The 20,708-nt window shown below is 39.2% G+C and overlaps 4 protein-coding genes across 5 annotated transcripts; 3 read left to right on the top strand and 1 right to left on the bottom strand.

The window, feature by feature from the left end:
* Window positions 1-88: 88 nt before the first annotated feature.
* Window positions 89-10,491, top strand: LOC139883185 (protein TIC236, chloroplastic-like). The gene is made up of 23 exons (XM_071867396.1): window positions 89-1,965; window positions 2,132-2,330; window positions 2,445-2,504; window positions 2,715-2,819; window positions 2,931-3,071; window positions 3,283-3,345; window positions 3,516-3,746; window positions 3,841-3,924; window positions 4,062-4,219; window positions 4,367-4,889; window positions 5,099-5,269; window positions 5,354-5,413; window positions 5,571-5,693; window positions 6,257-6,532; window positions 6,646-6,711; window positions 6,874-7,028; window positions 7,231-8,056; window positions 8,203-8,483; window positions 8,777-9,033; window positions 9,300-9,538; window positions 9,653-9,844; window positions 9,952-10,224; window positions 10,345-10,491. The coding sequence occupies exons 1-23, from the start codon at window positions 89-91 to the stop codon at window positions 10,489-10,491; spliced, it is 6,507 nt and encodes a 2,168-aa protein (XP_071723497.1).
* Window positions 10,492-11,591: 1,100 nt separating this feature from the next.
* On the top strand, window positions 11,592-13,724 carry LOC139883183 (uncharacterized). The gene has a single exon (XM_071867395.1). The coding sequence runs from the start codon at window positions 11,592-11,594 to the stop codon at window positions 13,722-13,724; it is 2,133 nt and encodes a 710-aa protein (XP_071723496.1).
* A 739-nt stretch (window positions 13,725-14,463) lies between these two features.
* LOC139883173 (uncharacterized) lies at window positions 14,464-15,617 on the top strand. Of its 2 annotated transcripts, none has more exons than XM_071867387.1 (3): window positions 14,464-14,628; window positions 14,735-15,099; window positions 15,179-15,617. In XM_071867387.1, the coding sequence occupies exons 1-3, from the start codon at window positions 14,464-14,466 to the stop codon at window positions 15,615-15,617; spliced, it is 969 nt and encodes a 322-aa protein (XP_071723488.1). The 2 variants fall into 2 exon arrangements, with proteins under 2 accessions (XP_071723488.1, XP_071723487.1); XM_071867386.1 differs by having other exon boundaries at window positions 14,464-14,645; window positions 14,728-15,099.
* A 357-nt stretch (window positions 15,618-15,974) lies between these two features.
* Window positions 15,975-19,983, bottom strand: LOC139883182 (uncharacterized). Its single transcript, XM_071867394.1, has 4 exons — window positions 18,050-19,983; window positions 17,686-17,806; window positions 16,961-17,020; window positions 15,975-16,844 (listed from the first exon to the last, which is right to left on the bottom strand). The coding sequence occupies exons 1-4, from the start codon at window positions 19,981-19,983 to the stop codon at window positions 15,975-15,977; spliced, it is 2,985 nt and encodes a 994-aa protein (XP_071723495.1).
* Between the last annotated feature and the right edge of the window lie 725 nt (window positions 19,984-20,708).

The raw sequence follows: 20,708 nt of genomic DNA, 5'->3' as shown, positions 1-20,708 counted from the left end.
TTTCTTAATAGCTTAAGGGGACTAAGAGTGAAGTTCTTGGTCCCCTGCCAGATGAGTTGTCCGAGTTTATTCACAAGAAGATTCGATCATGAGTGAGAATCTCCATTGTCCCTTTTTTGGGACTCCGCTCAACAGCTCAATAATTGGTAAAAGTAGAACCAACAGTTATAGCAACTCTCTTTCTTTGGGTAGGCGGAAAAGGTCGAAGATTACTTGTGAAAAGAACCATCATCCTTGGATCAGTAGGTTATCCCATTTCTGTGGCCAAAATGTAGAGATACTAAGGAAAGCCATTATTCCCAAAAATGGGTTGAAAGCTGAATGTATTAAAGAGCCTTTGTCTCGAAGCCAGGCTCTCGTGAAATCTCTGTCTCCTTTGTGGGAAGAAGGATTATTGTTGATTAGGTGCTCCGTTTTTGTAGCAGTGATATCTGGGGTGTGCTTGTTGGTTTTGTATGGACAGTCAAAAGCCAAGAGTTTTGTTGAGGCCAAGATTTTACCTTCAGTATGTTCCGCCCTTAGTGAGTATATACAGCGTGAGATAGATTTTGGTAAGGTCCGAAGCGTGTCGCCTTTGAGTATTACATTGGAGTCATGCTCAATTGGGCCTCATGGTGAAGAGTTTTCTTGTGCTGAAGTTCCCACAATGAAGCTTCGGGTTCGTCCTTTTGCAAGTTTGAGAAGAGGGAAGATTGTGATTGATGCAATGTTGTCTAATCCCAATGTATTAGTCGCCCAGAAGAAAGACTATACTTGGTTAGGGATACCTCCTCCTCCTGAAGGCAGTCTACTGAAACACCTGTCAAGTGAAGAAGGGATCGATTATCGTACGAAAACGAGGAGGATTGCTAGAGAAGAAGCAGGTGATCGCTGGTCCAAAGACCGTGACGATTCAGCCAGAGATGCTGCAGAGATGGGTTACATCTTGTCTGGGAAAGCTTATGGTCAGTCTGAAACTGACGCTCAGGGAGAGGAGGGAAGTCAGCCTATAGAATTAATGGGCTCTGACTCTTTCTTGTTCAAGGATGAGGATATGCACCTTGGGGATCATCATTGCATGGACACTGGAGTTAAGTATGACATAAAGCATGCGGACTTGGAGAAATCTTTTGGTGTAAAATCTCCTGGGTCAGGGCTCAGGTTCTGGTCAAAAGAGATAAAAGGGCCAAAGAAGCATAAACTTGAGAGAAAGTCTGATGGGAGCATTGTCCCTGAAACTGCTGCCTCTGCCAAAAAGCGAATCCTTGATCGCAGTGCTTTGTCAGCAGCTACTTATTTCCATCATTTATCGCTCCGGAGTTTTGGCGAGGCTCCACAAACAAGCAGTTCCAATTCTCTAAAGACCGACAGTAATGGGGTTACTTTTTCTGCTACTAATAGTGGCGATCAGCATTTAAGATACGATGGCCAGGGTGGGAGAGAAGACAGAGCATCGACAATTGAGCAGGCCTCTGTGAATCAAGCTTCGAATGGACAACTCAACAGCCTCAACTTTATTGGTGATCCATTTCTTATGTCTTTGGTTAGACTTGTCAACAATGGAAAATTGACCGAAAAGCCATCTGATAGCGGACCGGCAGGAGATGCAAGCAAAGACTTACCCATTGTTCGTGATATATCTGAGGGGCAGAGCGGTCAATCATCTCAAAGTTCAAAGTTTTTAAGTCCTGAAACTGGTGCTTTAGAATATAATGACGTTCCTGTTGGTCCATCAAGTTTAAGATCAGCCTTTCTTTCATTCTCTGCTCCTGCAAAGGGATGGCTATCCACCTTCTTTGCTGGTTCCATTCAGAAACTGAAGTCAGACATGATTCCAAAAGTTGAAGATATCGTTGCAGAACTTGTCGATGATGCTGATTTAGTGAACACCGGTGGCATTCAGAAGATGATTCCAGTTACCTTAGATTCTGTGCTTTTCAAAAATGGATCTTTGATGCTGCTTGCATATGGTGACAGGGAACCCAGGTGAGGGCCTGCTCCTTTATAATTCTCCTATCGATCCCTAATACATATAATAATATCCTAGCTGGCAAATGAATTTTCTACAGATTCTGGAGAATAAAATAAAATATCATGCATAAATAATAAATAGATAGGTATATATTATTACTTATCAATGAGCTTTGATCAGGGAAATGGAGAATGCAAATGGCTATTTGAAACTCCAAAATCATTATGGCCGTGTGCATGTGCAAGTGACTGGTAACTGTAAAACGTGGAGATCAGATGAGATGTCTAGTGATGGTGGCTGGCTGTCAGCAGATGTTTTTGTGGATGTAGAAGATCAGAATTGGCATGCCAATTTGAAGGTTGCCAACCTCTTTGCTCCGGTAAGGTATATAGTTAATAGATGCGATCCATTATTAAAACTGTTGTTACTCTTGCCTGAAAACCATGTTTAACTGACTTTTCATTTCTCATATGTTTTGTATTTTTCCCTGTAGCTTTTTGAGAGGTTACTAGAAATTCCAATCACATGGTCTAAAGGCAGAGCCACGGGTGAGGTGCTTTTCTAACTCGTTTTATTGTCTGTTCTCTTCTCAAATTATGCTTTATTTGTGCAAGTTTGGACTCTGGTGTGATTTGTTGAGGAAGCCGGATAATAAGTTCATATTTTCCAATTCATCATTAAATGTGATATGCACTAGTCTTAGGTTTCCATATCTTTCACACACTCGAGTTACCTTCATTGTATATACAATTCTTGTTTTCAGGTTCACATCTGCATGTCAAGGGGGGAAAAGTTCCCCAATTTACAAGGACAGCTTGATGTCACGGGATTGGCCTTCCAGATACTTGATGCTCCATCTTCATTTTCTGTATGTTCTGGTCTTCTTCTGGTTGTACATTTGATTTCCAGATACACTATCTGGAAATTAATTTCCCTTTATAACTTAGAATATGATTTTCTCAACGTCTCCTCTTTTCAGGAAATTTCGACTAGTTTACGTCTCCAAGGACAACGCGTATTTGTACACAATGCAAGTGGCTGGTTTGGCGATATTCCCGTAGAAGCTTCTGGTGATTTTGGAATTAATCCGGAGGAAGGAGAGTTTCATTTAGTGTGCCAGGTATGACATGATATCCCAGAACTAAGCCCATCTAAGCATCAACTACAAACTTATATCCTAACTTGGTTCAATAATGATATGCATTAGCATCTGCACCTTCTTGTTGAAATTTATCTTCTCTTGTATGGAATAAGCAGCTTCTAGTGTCTGTTTTGTCTAGCAGCTGTACCACTTAATGTCTGGCTTGTCAATAACAAGTCACTTCTTGCAGGTTCCTTGTGTAGAAGTAAATTCCCTGATGAAATCTTTCAAGATGAAGCCTCTTTTGTTCCCGGTGCGTGCATCTTTAGTTTGATTTATTGATTTATATTTTTTTGCACCAATACGGAAACTTTACATTTTTTGCTACTTCATCTTGATTGTGCAACTTCTGTTTTGCCCAGTTGAGTTTGTTTTGGCTCCGGAAGGTTTAATTTCTGTAGTACTTTTCTTGGGTGACTGCAGCTGGCTGGTTCTGTAACGGCTGTGTTCAACTGTCAAGGTCCTTTGGAGGCTCCTATATTTATTGGAAGTGGTATGGTTACAAGGAAGATAGCTCAGTCTCTTTCTGACATCCCTGCTTCAACTGCATCTGAGGCAATGTTGAAAAGCAAGGAGGCAGGAGCAGTGGCAGCCCTTGATCGTGTTCCATTTTCATATTTATCAGCTAATTTCACTTTCAGCACTGATAATTGTGTAAGTTTGATGAACCTTAAATTTGTTTATGTTTAGCTAAACATGACCACTCTGTCTCTGGTGTGCATTTGTTTACTTACCTTTTTTTTTTTAGGTTGCGGATTTATATGGAATTAGAGCCAGTCTTGTAGATGGTGGTGAAATTCGGGGGGCAGGCAATGCATGGATTTGCCCGGAGGTTTGTAACTGCTTCTGGACATGCCTATATTTCTCTGAGATTTTTGTTTTGACTAGGATCTGTGGATTCTAGATCATCCTGATTCCTGTGTAGCTTGTAGGAGAACCATTCTGACAAACATTACTTTAGTCTTACAGGGTGAGGTAGATGAAGCGGCAGTAGATGTTAATTTCTCTGGAAATTTTTCCTTTGATAAGGTTATGGAAAGATATGTACCGGGTTATCAGCAGCTAATGGCACTCAAATTAGGAGATATAAGTGGAGAAACAAAACTTTCCGGATCCCTCTTGAAACCGTAAGCTTAATAACCATTGTTTTTCAATAATCATTCCAACAGTTTGTAGGTAGACGCTGGACCTAGTTTCTTGTTTCCCATAGGCATAGTATTTGATGTTCAATTAAATCCTTGTGGTTCAATCGCATATCCTTCCTTTTGTTGTAGGAGATTTGACATCAAGTGGATTGCACCGAATGCTGAAGGTTCACTTAGTGACGCTCGTGGAGATATTCTGATCTCATATGATTGTATAACTGTTAGCTCTTCATCTGCGGCTTGTGAATTGTACACAAAAATATATACATCCTACCTTGATGAATGGCTCGACGGACAAGCATCTGATGTAAGGAACACCAAGAGATTTGTAGTTGAGAGAGTTGACTTGGATCTGCGTATGCGTGGCTTTGAGTTTTTCAGTCTAGTCTCCTACCCTTTTGATTCTCCAAGGCCTACACACTTAAAGGCATCAGGGAAAATCAAATTTCAGGGCAAGGTTTTGGAGCATGCTAGTAAGACTGGGGAGAGTGATTCTGGTCCCGATAAGGATTTGCAAAATGTGCGACCGACAGATGAAGGAAATTCACGGAGTCTTGCTGGTGAGGTTTCTCTGTCGGGTCTCAAACTAAATCAGCTGATGATAGCCCCTCAGTTGGTTGGACTGTTAAGCATTTCGCAGGACCATATCAAGGTAAGGACTTTATACTTATCTCTGAGATTTTTATTCCTAAATTTGTATTCAAAGTTTGTTGCTGCAAAGGTTAACATGAGGAAACTGCTAAGAAAGTCGTGCTCTAAATGATAGTAATCTCTCATAATAAGCAGTTTAAACTTAGTTTTTGAGAACCAACAGTTACTTTATCTGCTAGTATTTTTCTAAAATCATTTTTGGTAGTGCAGTTGGAAGCCACAGGAAGGCCAGATGAAACTCTTGCACTGGAGGTGGTAGGGCCAGTGCGACCTAATTCTGAAGAAAATGCACAAAATGGAAAATTATTTTCTTTTTCCCTTCAAAAGGGGCAACTTAGAGCTAATGTGTGTTTCCGACCCCTACATTTGGCTACCTTGGAGGTATCTTAATGGCATATGTTATTTTGGAAAATTTCCCTAATCGGTATTGTCAGTTACAATGACCTTTTTCACTGCTGGTTGCAGGTTCGACATTTGCCACTTGATGAGTTAGAGCTGGCTTCACTTCGAGGAACTGTGCAAAGGGTAAAGTTTATAAGCACCTATATAAATTATCTATCATGCAGTGAATGTGTCATCTTCTGACACAATCTTTCATTGTGATTGCACTTATTCTAGAGCGTGGATGTATCCCTTTTATAGCCTATTGATAATTCGGTTCTGTTACTTGCGTACTTTTCAGGCGGAAATCCAACTTAATCTTCAGAAAAGAAAGGGCCACGGTGTGCTATCTGTTCTTAGGCCAAAGTTCAGTGGGGTGCTTGGTGAAGCCTTAGATGTGGCTGCTAGATGGAGCGGGGATGTGGTGAGTGCCTAATTTAACATTCTTTCCATCCTTGTCTCACCTTCATGTTCATTCTGATTTGGGGATCCTCACGACCAGGAATAATTGTGAATGTTTTGGTGATAAGCTTTTTTCTTAACTGAAATAGTTCCTGTTTTAAGCTTAATAACTGACTAGTAAGGATGGTTGCAAGTCAATCATAGAGAGCCTTTAACTCACAGTGGATACCTTTTTACTACTACTTGTTTTAGATATTCTTGAAGAATCCTCCAAGTCTCTGTTATTATTGTCTGGTTGAGATGTTTTGGAATAGACATTGAACTGTCCTCATTTCCACTAGAACATATTTTTGGAATAAAATGATCAGTTTTTCTTCATGCTATGACTTCCAGCACCTGCCAAACACGATTTCTCTTTTCTCTTTTCTTTTTCTTTTAAAATGTACTACTGTTTACTTCACTTACTTAGAATCCTTTGTTGACTTTATAACGCCTTCACAAGATCTACGTGTTGGTACTCCTTTTATCTTATTGAATATGTATTAGTAAATGATGCAACTCATGTTACCTGACCTATTTGAATAGATCACCATTGAAAAGTCAATTCTGGAGCAAATGAATAGCCGCTATGAGCTCCAAGGTGAATATGTGTTGCCTGGGTCCCGAGATCGGAACTTGGCTGGAAACGAAATGGGTAGCTTGTTTAAAAGGGCGATGGCCGGGCATCTGGGTACAGTCATATCCTCAATGGGAAGGTGGAGAATGAGACTTGAAGTTCCTCGAGCTGATGTTGCAGAGATGCTTCCACTTGCTAGGCTACTTTCACGAAGTACAGATCCTGCTGTCCGTTCTAGATCAAAGGTTTGTCTAAATCAAATGCATAAGAAATAACTACTATTCCCGCAGTGTAACGCTTTCAATTAGGCGTTCTGTTGAAAAGTAATTGATCACGTGTATTTCCATGATGTTTGCAGGACTTCTTCATTCAAAATTTGCCATCAGTGGGATTATATTCTGAGAGCCTTCAAGAATTACTTGATGTATGTTATGATATACATAATCTATAAACTTTCATGGTTGTTAACTTGTAAATGGTTGTGTTATGTTTCCTTCCTTTCCTGTTCATATCACTCAGATTGTTTAAGACATTAAGCAATTCAATTTTATACATTTTCTAAAATTGAGAAGTCGTAAATTTTCAGGTTATTCAGGAGCATTATACTCCATCAAATGAAGTTATTCATGAGGACATTAGTCTTCCCGGTTTAGCTGAACTGAGAGGCCGCTGGCATGGCTCTCTGGATGCTAGTGGTGGAGGAAACGGGGACACGATGGTATATGTTGTTAATTTCTCTATGTAGCCATACAGGTGGAAATAATTTAATATGGTCTCTAAAGTAGAATAATCAAATATAGTCTTGCAAAACTCCTGCCGATTCCCTTTGCAATCATATCGGGTTGTGTTACTTTTTGGAAACTTTGTTACTCATACCACGAGTAAAGATTGGCTTTGCATGGAATCTACCTCTTATCGTCAATGTTCTTTTGTCGAATTGCAGGCTGATTTTTGACTTTCAAGGTGAGGACTGGGAATGGGGAACATATAAAACTCAGAGAGTTCTGGCAGTGGGTGCTTATAGTAATGATGATGGTTTGCGCCTTGATAAACTTTTCATCCTTCAGGATAATGCCACGGTCCATGCTGATGGAACTCTATTGGGACCAAAAAGCAATCTTCATTTTGCTGTCCTTAATTTTCCTATTAGTTTAGTCCCAACTCTGGTTCAGGTATTTGAGTCTTCAGCCACTGTCGCTGTCCATTCCTTGCGACAGCTGCTGGCCCCAATTGGAGGTATACTTCACATGGAAGGAGATCTCAGAGGAACTCTTGCAAAACCAGAGTGTGATGTACAAGTACGGCTCCTGGATGGTGCCATCGGTGGGATTGATCTGGGTCGAGCGGAAGTCGTCGTTTCTTTAACCTCACGTAGTCGTTTTCTATTTAATGCCAAATTCGAACCAGTAGTTCAAATTGGTCACGTACACATACAAGGAAGTGTTCCTATTTCCGTCCACTACAGCAATTCAGAAGAAGAAGATAAAGAGACTGAAAGAAGTGGGACAACTTGGGTCCCTGGCTGGATGAAACAGAAGGATGGGGGAGGGTCAGCTGGTGAAGCTAGCGAGATAAATGTTTTTAGAGAGAGAAATGATGAGGCCTGGAATACGCAGTTAGCAGAAAGTCTGAAAGGTTTAAACTGGAATGTCTTGGATGTAGGTGAAGTTAGGGTCGATGCTGATATAAAGGACGGTGGCATGATGCTCTTAACAGCTTTATCTCCCCATGCTAAGTGGCTTAATGGCAGCGCTGATATCATGCTTCAGGTAAGTCAAGTCAATGAACTTTTTTTTTTCGTCTTAGGTCATTTTGTCTCAGGAAAACTACAAACCCATGACGAAAATGTTGACATACAATCTATTATCATCGTAAGTTGCTTTGTAATTTTTTTGGTTAATATTCATTCCTACAGGTCAGAGGTACTGTTGAACAACCAGTTCTCGATGGATCTGCATCATTCCACAGGGCATCCATGTCGTCACCTGTGCTCCGTAAACCACTCACAAACTTTGGTGGCACGGTGCATGTGAAGTCTAATAGGCTGTGCATTCCTTTGTTGGAGAGCAGGGTGAGCAGATGGGGAAAGCTGTCTCTTAAAGGGAATCTGCCCCTCAGAAAAAGCGAGGCATCTCTTGGTGACAAAATTGACTTGAAATGTGAAGTCCTAGAAGTACGAGCGAAAAATATTCTAAGGTACGTATAGATTTCACCAAAGATCTTTAGCAACATGTGAGACTGTGATTTGTTTATTTTGGATTTTTGTTATTTGGCAAGCATCTGTTGATACACTAGATTTATCCCATAATCTTTCTGCCTGTGTTTTTCATCAAAATTATGTCAAAAAAAAAAAAAAAAAATGAGAAAATGGTTTCTGTGCCTCAGTAACGATTCATGATTATATTTATTCAGGTTAAGCTTAAATTACAGCATAATTATGTCAAAATTGCTATATCATGCACACAGAACTAATGGCCCACCATAATCAGTGGCCAGGTTGATACTCAAATGCAGATAACTGGTTCCATATTGCAACCAAACATTTCCGGAAATATTAAATTGAGCCACGGGGAAGCATATTTACCACATGATAAGGGTAACGGAACCGGTTCATTAAATAAGTTGACAGCAAATCAGTCCAGGCTTCCAGGTGCTGGTGTCAATCGAGTGCTAGCTTCAAGATATGTTTCACGCTTTTTCAAGTCTGAATCTGCTTCTTCCACGGCGAAATTCCTGCAACCCTCTGGTCATATTTGCTTGTAGTTCAATTAAATGAGATCTTTGTTTTTTTATCATTATTAGATACAAATGCCTCTCATTGAAAGTAAATTTAACTTAGTTTGCATAGGATTAGCAATTGGGTTCAAATATCTATAATAGTAAAAGATAAATTATCCGTTGCTTAATTAGGTCGGTGGACTTGTACCATTAGTCAATAGCTGTGTTATCTCTTATTTTACGTTGGTCAACGTGTTTATTAGTTCTGTAACTTCTGTCGTACACTTTTTGCAGCTAAGTCAGCTGAAGCTGAAAAGGAAATCGAATTGGTGAACATAAAACCGGATCTAGATATCTGCTTAACTGATTTGAAGCTTGTTCTGGGCCCAGAACTAAGGATAGTTTATCCTTTGATTCTTAATTTTGCTGTTAGTGGAGAGCTTGAGCTGAATGGTCGGGCTCATCCTAAATGGATTAAACCCAGAGGCACTCTAACATTTGAAAATGGTGACGTGAATCTCGTTGCTACTCAGGTGAGCTAGCTAGCGCTATGACATTTCTACCTTGCTATGCTTCTCTTTTCTGAGTTTATTTCATCAGGTGGTGTTCTTCATTGAATACTCTAACATTGATGTTTCAATATTCAGGTTAGACTGAAGCGAGAACACCTAAATGTAGCAAAATTTGAGCCTGAACAAGGACTAGATCCAATGCTAGACCTAGTTTTGGTTGGATCAGAGTGGCAGTTCCGGATTCATAGCAGAGCTAGCAACTGGCAGGATAAATTAGTTGTGACTTCGACCCGTTCCGTTGAGCAGGATGTCCTTTCACCTACTGAGGTAATATCAAATCTACTTCCTTATCCCAAGTTGGGTCCAATCTGTAACTTCAGCCTTTGAAATGGAATTTGATTTACAATTAATTATTTCCCATGTTTTGAGAAAAGGCTGCTAGAGTCTTCGAGAGTCAGCTAGCAGAGTCTATATTGGAAGGTGACGGCCAACTTGCATTCAAGAAGCTTGCAACTGCAACACTTGAAACTTTGATGCCTAGAATAGAAGGGAAAGGAGAATTTGGCCAGGCTAGGTGGAGGCTAGTTTATGCCCCACAAATTCCTTCTTTACTCTCTGTTGATCCCAGAGTTGATCCCTTAAAATCACTTGCCAATAATATTTCTTTCGGCACAGAAGTCGAGGTGCAACTTGGGAAACATCTTCAGGTAATCCTAATTTTCATCTTTTCTTCTAGAAATTCAAGAATATGTGATGCTAAGAAACAGTATTGGCTGAAATTGAAAATTTTGAATTCTTGATGTTCTCATTTTCTTTTTTCCTCGTAGGCTTCCATCAGCAGGCAGATGAAGGACTCAGAGATGGCTATGCAATGGACCTTAATTTACAAGCTAACGAGTCGTTTGCGAGTGCTATTACAATCTGCACCTTCAAAACGCCTTCTTTTCGAGTACTCTGCAACATCCCTAGACTAATAGACAAAACCGTCTTTTCTCCTGGCTGGCTTAGTGACAGTAAAACTGTTAGTCAGAGTTTTGAAGAGGATTAAGTTAAGGACCGTAGATTACATTGGTTGCATATCTTATTCTTTTGCTCATGAAACGAATGAGCCTGTTCATATAATCATGTATACAGACTTAGATTTGTAAATGTTGGAAATAGAAAATCTATTAACAGAATATAGCTACATGGTCTCTCTTTCAGCTTTTCTTAGATAGTCCATGTCGCTGTCAGATTAATCTCCGTTGCGACTAGGATCATCTTTCCAATGTACTCGAAATGCTTGCATAAAACTGTTATCCATAATCCAGTAAATAGGTTATCAATGACGCCCTAAATCGCGCTCTCTGTATTCAACTAGATGACGTTTATAATGATTTTTTTCGTTTTAAATAATTGACGTCTTTAGAATTTCAATATATTTTTTCATTTTTTATTCCTCCACTAATTTATCTTCCACACTCTCTTATTTAATAGAGAGCAAAATGGTGTAGAATTGAAAATTTATGTATTGGAGATCATATTAATGTGTGAAAAACTTCAAACCGTAACTATTCAAATGCATAGGATAGGTAGTAATTGATAGCTCAAAATATTTTATATTATTTGAAAATAAATAAATAAAATATACTACTATTTAAAGTAATAATTTTTGGAAGATCAAATAATTTTTTTTAATTAATGAAAATCAAATATTAAGCTACTCTCGGAAGGGAAAAAAAAAATACTCGTATTTAAATTCTTCAGTGGGTGTTCAGAAATAAACAATGGCTATTTTATCATGCGGGTTCGGGCTTTAGAAGCCCGCCTTTAAACGACGACGTGTAATTGAGTTAATAATGCTTAAACCCTCCAACGCATTTTTACTACCGCTCTTTTAATAGGGTTTATCAGTCTCGTATTCAATTGACTTCAACTCAAAAATACAAACTTTCTTTCAGTTTTTCATCAAATTTCATTATAAAATTGTCTGAAACTATGCTGAACTCTTAAATTATACTTTTTCCAGGAAACCCAGAAGAAAAAGCAATAATATTTTGCTTCATATGTTCTCCTAAATGCGAAATTTGATTCCATGCCTCTTTGTACAGTGCCTGCACTTAGATATGCGCCTGGGATTCGCCTAAAAAGTCGCTTCCTTTTGCATTCATTTTCGCATTGTGCTCTCGAGACTGAGGAATCAGGCGAAGAAACCAGCTCGAATGATTGCAATTACCTCGAATTGATGCGTAGAATGACGAGGTATGCTTCTTCAGGTGATTTTAATAAAGCTTTGCACTCTTTGGATTCAGTGAAAAATGTGCTTCCTGGAAAGCCTACGGTTATGGATTACAATAATTTGATATATTCTTACATAAAATCGGATTGTCCCTCGCTGCCCCTATTAGTCGAAGTGTATGCTAAAATGATGACACTTGGGCCTACCCCAAATGTGCATACCTTTAATATACTTCTTAATGGAATGCTGAATTTAAGGGCTTTTAGAGAGGCGTTGTCAGTAGCTAAAGATATGTGTGATAGTGGGTTTGTGCCATCGTTTACGTTTTTGTCGACAATGTTGCGGAAATCTCTTGGTTCGAGTAGTTTATGTGATTGTCTTTCCGTGTTCGAATTGATGATGGAGTTGGATTATGTTCCAACTCAACCGACATTAAATTTGCTGAATTCTTCACTTTGTAAAGCTGGTATGATACAAGAGGCTTGTTTGATGGTATCTTTTCTGCTGGACAAGAATCGTTTACGTGGTGGATATAGTTATAACCCGATTATTTGGGCTTTGTGCAAGTCTGGTCAGAGTTACACTGCTTTGAGATTGTTTTATTTGATGAAGATGAAGGGAATAACTCATAACATATCTGCATATACAGCTTTGATTTATGGCTTTGGCCAGGAAGGACTCGAGACAGATATTTTCCATTGTTTAAAGGTGATGGAACTTGATGGATGTAAGCCAAATGTCATTACATACACTGTAACTATTAAGTTTTTTTGCAACTATGGGTGGATTGATAAAGCGCTAAGTACTTTGCTAGCGATGGAAAAAGAAGGGTGTGATCCAGATTTGCTTACCTACAATATCATTCTCCGAGAACTTTGTCACAGAGATAGAGTGGATGATGCTGTGAAGCTTCTTCATGAAATGGGTTTGAAAGGGCTTTCTCCTGACCCTTTTTCTTTTGCTTCTTTGGGCGGAGGACTTTTAAAAGTCGGTAAAGTCAACAGTGCCTCTATATTATTGGGTGAGGTGATTTCCAAGGGCTGCAAGGATGTTGCCGTTTGTAATTTATATTTCCACTGTTTGTGTCTTCAGCACAGATCAAGAGTAGCTTTAGTTGAATTAGAGAATATGAGAAAAAATGGTATTTTGCCAACTAATGTATCATACAACACAGTTTTACAAGGTTTTTGTACAGAAGGACACACAGATGAGGCTCTGGAGCTCCTTAAGGGCTTTGACTGGGAAGTGACCGGGCCTGACGTGTGTTCCTTCAATATAATTTTGAACGCGGCATGTAAACAACAGGACACGTCAATGATCCGAAGGATTTTGGACCTCATGGAGTGTAAAGGTATTAAGCTTGATGTTGTTGGTTTAACTTGCTTTATTCAGTATTTCTGTACAGTAGGCAAGTTTTCAGAGTTTGAATTGCTGGAAATTCTGAACCAATTTGGCGCTATTCCGAATACAGTCACTTTAAATGTGCTACTGCAAAAACTTTGTGAGAGCAATTTACTTCAAAGAGCACGTACCCTTTTATTTGCTTTTAGAGATTCTGGAATTTCTCCTGATTTAATCTCGTATAACATTCTAATACATGGTTGCATAAAAGAGAAGAATCAATTACTGTTGGGTGAAGTGATCAGGAATATGAATAGTCTGAGACTAAATCCAGATGCTTATACTATGGCATCCTTAATACTTGGCCTCTGTAACGAGGGGAAGATATCCATAGCTATGCGGCTTAGGAGTCATATGTTAGAGGAGTATGGCCTGAAACCGACTACTGTGATTTACAATATCATATTGGAAGCATTATTTCGTAGAGGTAAGTTTTGGGATATAATTTCACTTCGGAAGTTCATGATCATGGATGAATGTGAACCTGATGAAATTACCAAGGAGATCTACGACCGAGCAGTGTCGAAATGTTGGTTGAAGAAAATGCCCAAGGTTGCAAAGCTGTTAGAGTCCGTTGTTGGAAGGTAATCCTGAGCTGAAATCACTAACAGGGGGGAAGGCTGATTGATTTCAAGTATGTTATAGTGTCATATCTAGTGAGAACGTCATCCTGGTGTGTTTTGGAATCATGGCGTCCACATTTTCGGGCCTCAAATCAGGTATCAGGTTTCGACTGCTTATATGATTCATATTCTCCGTAAATAGTTTACTTTATCAAATGGCATTGACATTTTTTTTTTGGCTACTTCATCAAATTTATCCTTAATAATATATCAAGTGATAGAGTTTCTATAATTAGACAAGTTTTTTTATTACTATGTCATAAACAAAAGACAAAAAGTAAAGGCTAATGTTCTATTGATTCTGTTGGTTTCGGTTATTTATAGCGGACTCTCCATCTATGTTTGATCTTATTCAGACAATGAATGGAAACAAAATTCAATCCACTCCCAGATTCTTATTTTATCCTCTGGTATAAACCCGCAAACTCATTTTCATTTCTTTCTTCTTGGAAGCTACCAAGAACACATTTTTTTAATCGACACCTAGAGGCCAAGTTTGATTTTTTTTTTTCCTGTTGACAATGTCAATCAATTGAATCCTCACCATATCAGCTCATAAGATATTTAAGAGAGAGAAATTGTTTTGGCAGACTATAACATAATCGAAGGTTCAATCTTTTCATCTGGGGATTGATTGTATAAGTTTCATGAATTTTAGATCTTGATTTGCTGGGATTTTTTGACAACGAAGAGAGGAGAAAGAAATGGGTGTCGATTACTATAGCGTATTGAAGGTAGATAAGAATGCAACAGAAGATGATCTTAAGAAGTCATATAGAAGATTGGCAATGAAATGGCATCCTGACAAGAACCCAAATGATAAAATTGAGGCAGAAGCAAGATTCAAGCAGATCTCTGAAGGTTATGAGGCAAATTCTTCTTCTTTTCCCAATAGCTTCCTGGATTTTGTTTCAGATTTTTCCTACAGTTTCTTTATTAATGACCCATTTAAGATCTGCTAATTATTCGTCTCAGGTGTTGAGCGATCCGCAAAAGAGAACAATTTATGATCAGCATGGCGAAGAAGGGCTAAAAGACATGCCACCACCAAGCAGCAATGGAGCCGGCTCTAAAGGGTTTAATCCAAGAAATGCAGAAGATATCTTTGCAGAGTTCTTTGGGACTAGTCCTTGGGCATTTGGATCGTCAGGCCCTGGAAGATCAATGAGATTCCAATCGGATGGTGGAGGTGGAATGTTCGGAGGATTTGGCAGCACAGACAATATTTTCCGGACGAAACCTCCACCAGTCGAGAGTAAATTGCCTTGTAGCCTTGAGGAACTCTATTCAGGATCAACAAGGAAAATGAAGATCTCCAGGACAGTCATTGATGCTAATGGGTATATGTCCAATCAATCCTTAATCGCCAGCTCATCATATTCATATTCATAGATATACTCTTATTTTTTGATATTGCAGGAGGCAAATACCAGAAACCGAAATTCTAACAATAGAAGTGAAACCTGGATGGAAGAAAGGAACAAAGATTACTTTCCCAGATAAAGGAAACGGGCAGGCAAACCAGCTTCCAGCTGATTTACTATTCATCATTGACGAAAAACCCCATGATATTTACAAAAGAGACGGAAATGACCTTGTTATTACTCGCAAGGTAAATCTAGCCGAGGCGATTGGAGGGACAACAGTCAACCTAACAACACTCGACAGTCGTGACCTGTCAATTCCTGTAACGGATATTATTAGTCCTGGTTATGAGCTTGCCGTCGCAATGGAGGGGATGCCAATAACGAAAGAGCCTGGGAATAGAGGCAATCTAAGGATCAAGTTTGAAATTCAGTTTCCGACCAAGTTAACGGCTGAACAAAAGGCACGACTTAGAAATGTATTGGGGGGTTGATGATTTTTGGTTTGCCGTGAAATTTAGTATTAATTGTATATTTTGTATGTGTTATGAACAATTCTTTTGGTTGGTTGAGTGGAAAATGGATAGAAAGAAGATAGAAATTTACAATCTTTATCGAGTTTAAATGGTCTCCAAGTTAAATATTGCTTCAGTTGTGTTTGTGTTCATCAAAATTTAATTAACATAATCAATAATTAAACCGGTCCATGGAGATCTGTTCTACTGATTAAAAGATAAAACACTAACGCACAAGAACTACAGAAAAAGACTACAGAGCTGGTGGCCATCTTGAAGACGATGCCATGAAATACAAAACCATTTACAAAATAGAAGCAGACAAATCAAAAGCCTCTACTTTTTGGGGGCATCTTGATGCCAGGCTGGCGTTCCGACCACTGGCGGTGGTGGCGCCCCATAAAACTGGCCAGCAGGAGGCGGAGCCCACAAGGGTCTTTGCTTTTGACTCTGCATAACATTGACAGGAGGAGGTGGGAGTGGCTGATGATGTTGACCAGAGAACTGATTACTGATTTGCCCTCGGGGAATTGGCTGGACAGGGGCCGACGGCTGCCATTCTGGAATGTCATCATCGTCGTCATCATTCCACTTCGGAAACCCATTTCCTCGATTATCCTTCCAGTTCCTCGGAGAAGAACTAGAATTAGACTGTCCATATTTTTGTATAAGCTCCCTCATTTGATCCACAGGGCGATTCGTTCCAGGCGTAATGGATACATTCTGGCTAGGAAAACGTGACGGCGGAAACGTCCCTGGACCTGAAAAGTTAAACTCGGGCAAATCATCGTCGTCTCCGGTAGAAACTGCCACGCCCGGTCCAAACCCAGGAGGGACATCATCGTCGTCATCCTCCTCCTCAGGCTTATTAGAACCAGGAAACTTCCCAAGCAGTCCGGCAGAAGACGGGACGGGTTTTTTAGGAGTCATAGAGTTGACATTAGTTTTGTTAGAGTTGTTGTCCTTGTCTTGTCTCCTAGAAGAGTGATGTTTTTTAGAGCCATGTTTAGGAGTTACTAGTTTTCTCCAAACGATAACGCCGATTAAGCCATCGTTAATGGCGTTAAGTGTATCGACTTGGTCTTTCGTAAGGATCTTGCAGAGCATTTCTAGTGGATTCGAATGTGGTGGGCACAAGTAAAGTTCAACCCCACGAGTTGGCTCAGCGATTCCTACCCTCTCATCAGAAATATACGAAGCAGCGATCTGTTTGGTGAATAATAATTTTCCATCAATAAAGAATCATCGATCTAAGGAAAAGGAATGTATTTATCTATATAGTAATAGTAGTATATAAGATAAAGGTCTGAAACTGAAATTACCTCCTTAATGTTTTCACGTTCCTCCTCTGATGAAGACTCTTTGCAACAAAAGTGTACAACCTGTAAAAATATTAAACCAAAAATAATCAGTATTTTTTAAGAAAATAGTCGAAAACGTAAAAGTTTATTTAAATAAAATGTCATTATGACGTAGATTTGACTAAACAAAATGTTATTATGCCCTTCACTTTTCAGAGTATGAACATCGCTTTATAATACATGCATCATAATTTTAAGACCATTTCTATTGGACACCCCATTTAGTACAAAATTTTGAATCCTTAAAAACAATTTAAACTTGGCCTCTCTCGTAAATTATAACAACGCAGTTACAAAAAAGCAAGTGAAACTATAAGTATCCTCTGGTCTCTCTCTGCTTCGGCTTCATTTATAGAACATCCTGTGATATTTGATCAGTTCCATGTTACCCCTCAGACAAGGTCGAGTTTCGGTTTAGACGATATCCACATAAATATAATCCATCATTAGTAAATGCCTTGAATTTGCAATTCGAATTAGAATTTTTATAATGCATTTGGTTAAGTTTCTATGCAGTCACTCAACACAAATAGCATTAGAAAAGCAAGTAAAATTGGAGATTTTGGAAATCGTGGGGAGAAAAAAAAAATCTTTGATTTAGTCGATTCTGTAATTAAACTTTTCCTCACGTCCGGACAGAGGAACCCTGATAGAATTTTAGTACAATATAAAGAAACTTGAGATACCATTATGGCACGACTTCGTGACAAAGGAAGCTCTTGGAGAAATTTCTGGAAGGCAGCGAGTCTCACTCTACCCTTAATCTCAATCATTCCAGGCCACTCTTTTGCAGATGTTTTTTCACCACTGGAACAAATAGAATATATCAGTAATGGAAAACAAACATCATAGCAAAAAAAGAAAAAAAAACTCAAGACTTCATTTCACAGATATACATCAGCATTAAGCAGCTGTTAGAGCATGTAACCTCCCAAGTCCAAGTATCAAATCGGAAAAACATCTGTAAGAAGACATCCAACTCATATTCCAAAACAGGCAGAAAAGCAATCCAGTTTCAGATATGCAAAAAATATGTATAACAAAACTAACCTTTTATATATGCCAGTCACAGAGGTTACGGATGAAACATTTAGTCGGAGAGCGCCTTCCCATACACATTCACCTGAAGTCATACCTAGAGAAGGGGATGTATCCTCTTTAGCAGAATCTTCTGAGGACTTGGAGGCAGTAATAGATATTGATTCATCCATATTGCTATCTTTATCGGGTACGGGTTTAGATTCATCCTTATCGCTATCTTTCTCAATAGCAGTACTAGTGGGGTTTCTTGGCGAGGCATTTTCTAACTCATCATAGTCTGTAGAAGGTATTGATGCTCCAGCTTCTGGTAAAATTACAAATGGTGGCTCGGAATCGAGGGAATCCATAAATTCATCAAGGGAAACAATAGGAGGAAGATTTGTTAAACCGTCATCTACCATAAGCTCGTGCATTGCGTCTTCAACGTCATTTGGAGGAATCATGAAAACTTCATTCTCTTCTAAATTATTCTTTTCACCAGCAGTCTCAAATTTGACCCTTGATCCAGCACGTTTACGATGCAAAGCAGCTCTGTTCTCCTTGACAGCTTCTTCCTTCTTTGGTTTTCTTTGGTTTTCTTCCCTTTTTGGAAGAATAATTGAATTAGCTCCTGCAGAAACATCTTCTGTAGGATTACCATCCTGTTCAAATTCAACCATAAACTCACCTTTATGAGTTTTCCTAACTAAACGTTTGGCATCAAGTCCCGAATCAGGCAAAACTACCATCGAAGCAAACTCTTCTGCTTTTGCCTGACGCCACTGAGATAACTCTTTTGAAGCAAGTTCCTCTGCACTCATAGCACATAGTCGGTCTGGAGGTATGTCACCTGACATAACTCTCTCTCTCAGCTCCGGATTACTACGATCCTTTAGGTTGAACAAAAGAGACCTACCCTTCTCTTTATACTTCTTATTCACACCTCCAAACAGTTTGAAGAGTTCAGCCTCAATTTTTGAAGCCAAAATCTTGGGAGATTGAGGTTGTTGTCTTCTCTCGTCCTTTCCAGGTATTTCCTCATCTTGTTTACCCGCAACTTGAATTTCATGCTCTTCAGCAACCTCCTTGTCAGAATCCAATACCCAAGAAAGCCCATTTCCCTGAAGGAATTCATCTCTGGCAAATAAGCTGTCGCTAAAGGGAACATCCTCGTCAGGAAGTACAATGCTTGATTGAAAATCTAACCCCTCAAATTTTGGAAATGTCGCAGAGCCATCGTTGACAAAAGTTTCTTCAGATGCATTCCACCCATCAGACCCCTTTTGAGCTGCTGAATCCTCCTTGGAAGGCAGCATTCCCTCCGACTCTCCAGAAGCATGGTCAGCAACAAAAGCAGCATCCTTATTTTGGGGGTTATCATGCTGCTCCAACACCAATTCCAGAGCAGCAGCTAATTGCTCCGTCATCTTAGATCTCACAGAATCAGATGAATCAATTCGAGCCTTAGGAGATGGCAGCGTCTGTGTTTTTTGGCTTCTTGGAGAAGGTCCAGGTTTTTTGGGCATAGATTCAGTTCGCACCAATTTCTTTTGTTGTGTTTGCTGAGAACCTAATGGTACAGGTTGCATCTGACTGCTTTGCTGCAACCATGGACGATTTGCCATTTGAACCATCCGCTTGTTAGGCATTGACAAGTTATGGGAAACAGTAGGGACAGATGAGGATTCCAATGGGGCCTTTCTCTTATTCAACGCTGATACTTGAACTGGTCCCAAATTATTTGACTTGCTTACCATCTTTTGTGGTTGTATGTTGGACAGTGGAAGCTGTTGTGATCCAAACGACCCGATTTGGGTGTTTGGAATCGAAAATTGTTGATGAGAAAACTCGCCAATTTCAGATCCCATTTGCATTGTTGAGTCCAACCTACCGGTCATAGTCTCCAGCTGACTCACTTGGCTACATGGAATCATTAGCGACTGCGGCACCACATTATTGGACATGCTGCACTAAAAGCAGAAAGTAGATATGCAAATAAAGGCACAATCAGCAACTATAACCATACTTCAATTACAAAAACAAGTAAAATAGCAAAGCATAAGTCATCGAACTTCATTCATCGAAAACTAGCATTGCATGCACAACCTCAAAAAATAGCAAGCAAAATACAAACAATACTTCAAAATTGTTGACAAACAAGGAAAGTTTTGCTAGCATACATATGTAAATGATTAAATTGACTAAGAATAGACAATTAAGTGGAGCAAATGAAAACCGTGATCTGAGCTCATTAAACAAGTTCCAAATGATAAGAAATGAACATAACCCATACATACATAATCATAGCTACAGAAAAAATAGATTTTTGAAAAAGAAATTAACGATCATTAATTAAATTGAAATATTTGGCATCATCTATTATCATCAAAAGTTCAAAAGTCTACACTCCAGCAGAAGCTGAGATACACCCCATTTTTTCCATATATCACAAAAATTGATCGAAAGTCGATACAGAGAGAATCAAGAAATCGAAAAGGATGTAATAGAAATCAGAAAACAAACCTAATCGGAGTGTCGCCAGATTTGAAGTCGAGAAGAAACGAGAAGTGGATACACAGAGAGAGGAAGAGGAAGAAAGAGAAAGGGAAGATAAGGCTTTTGTTTGTTTGGGCTTTTTAAGTAAAAGCTCGAGAAATTACAAACCCTACCTAAGCTGGTGGGTGAACTT

Source organism: Rutidosis leptorrhynchoides, unplaced genomic scaffold (assembly GCF_046630445.1).
Source record: "Rutidosis leptorrhynchoides isolate AG116_Rl617_1_P2 unplaced genomic scaffold, CSIRO_AGI_Rlap_v1 contig364, whole genome shotgun sequence".
Taxonomy (NCBI): Eukaryota; Viridiplantae; Streptophyta; class Magnoliopsida; order Asterales; family Asteraceae; genus Rutidosis; species Rutidosis leptorrhynchoides.
Note: the sequence above shows the minus strand (reverse complement) of the source record. Positions and strands in the feature narration are given on the sequence as shown.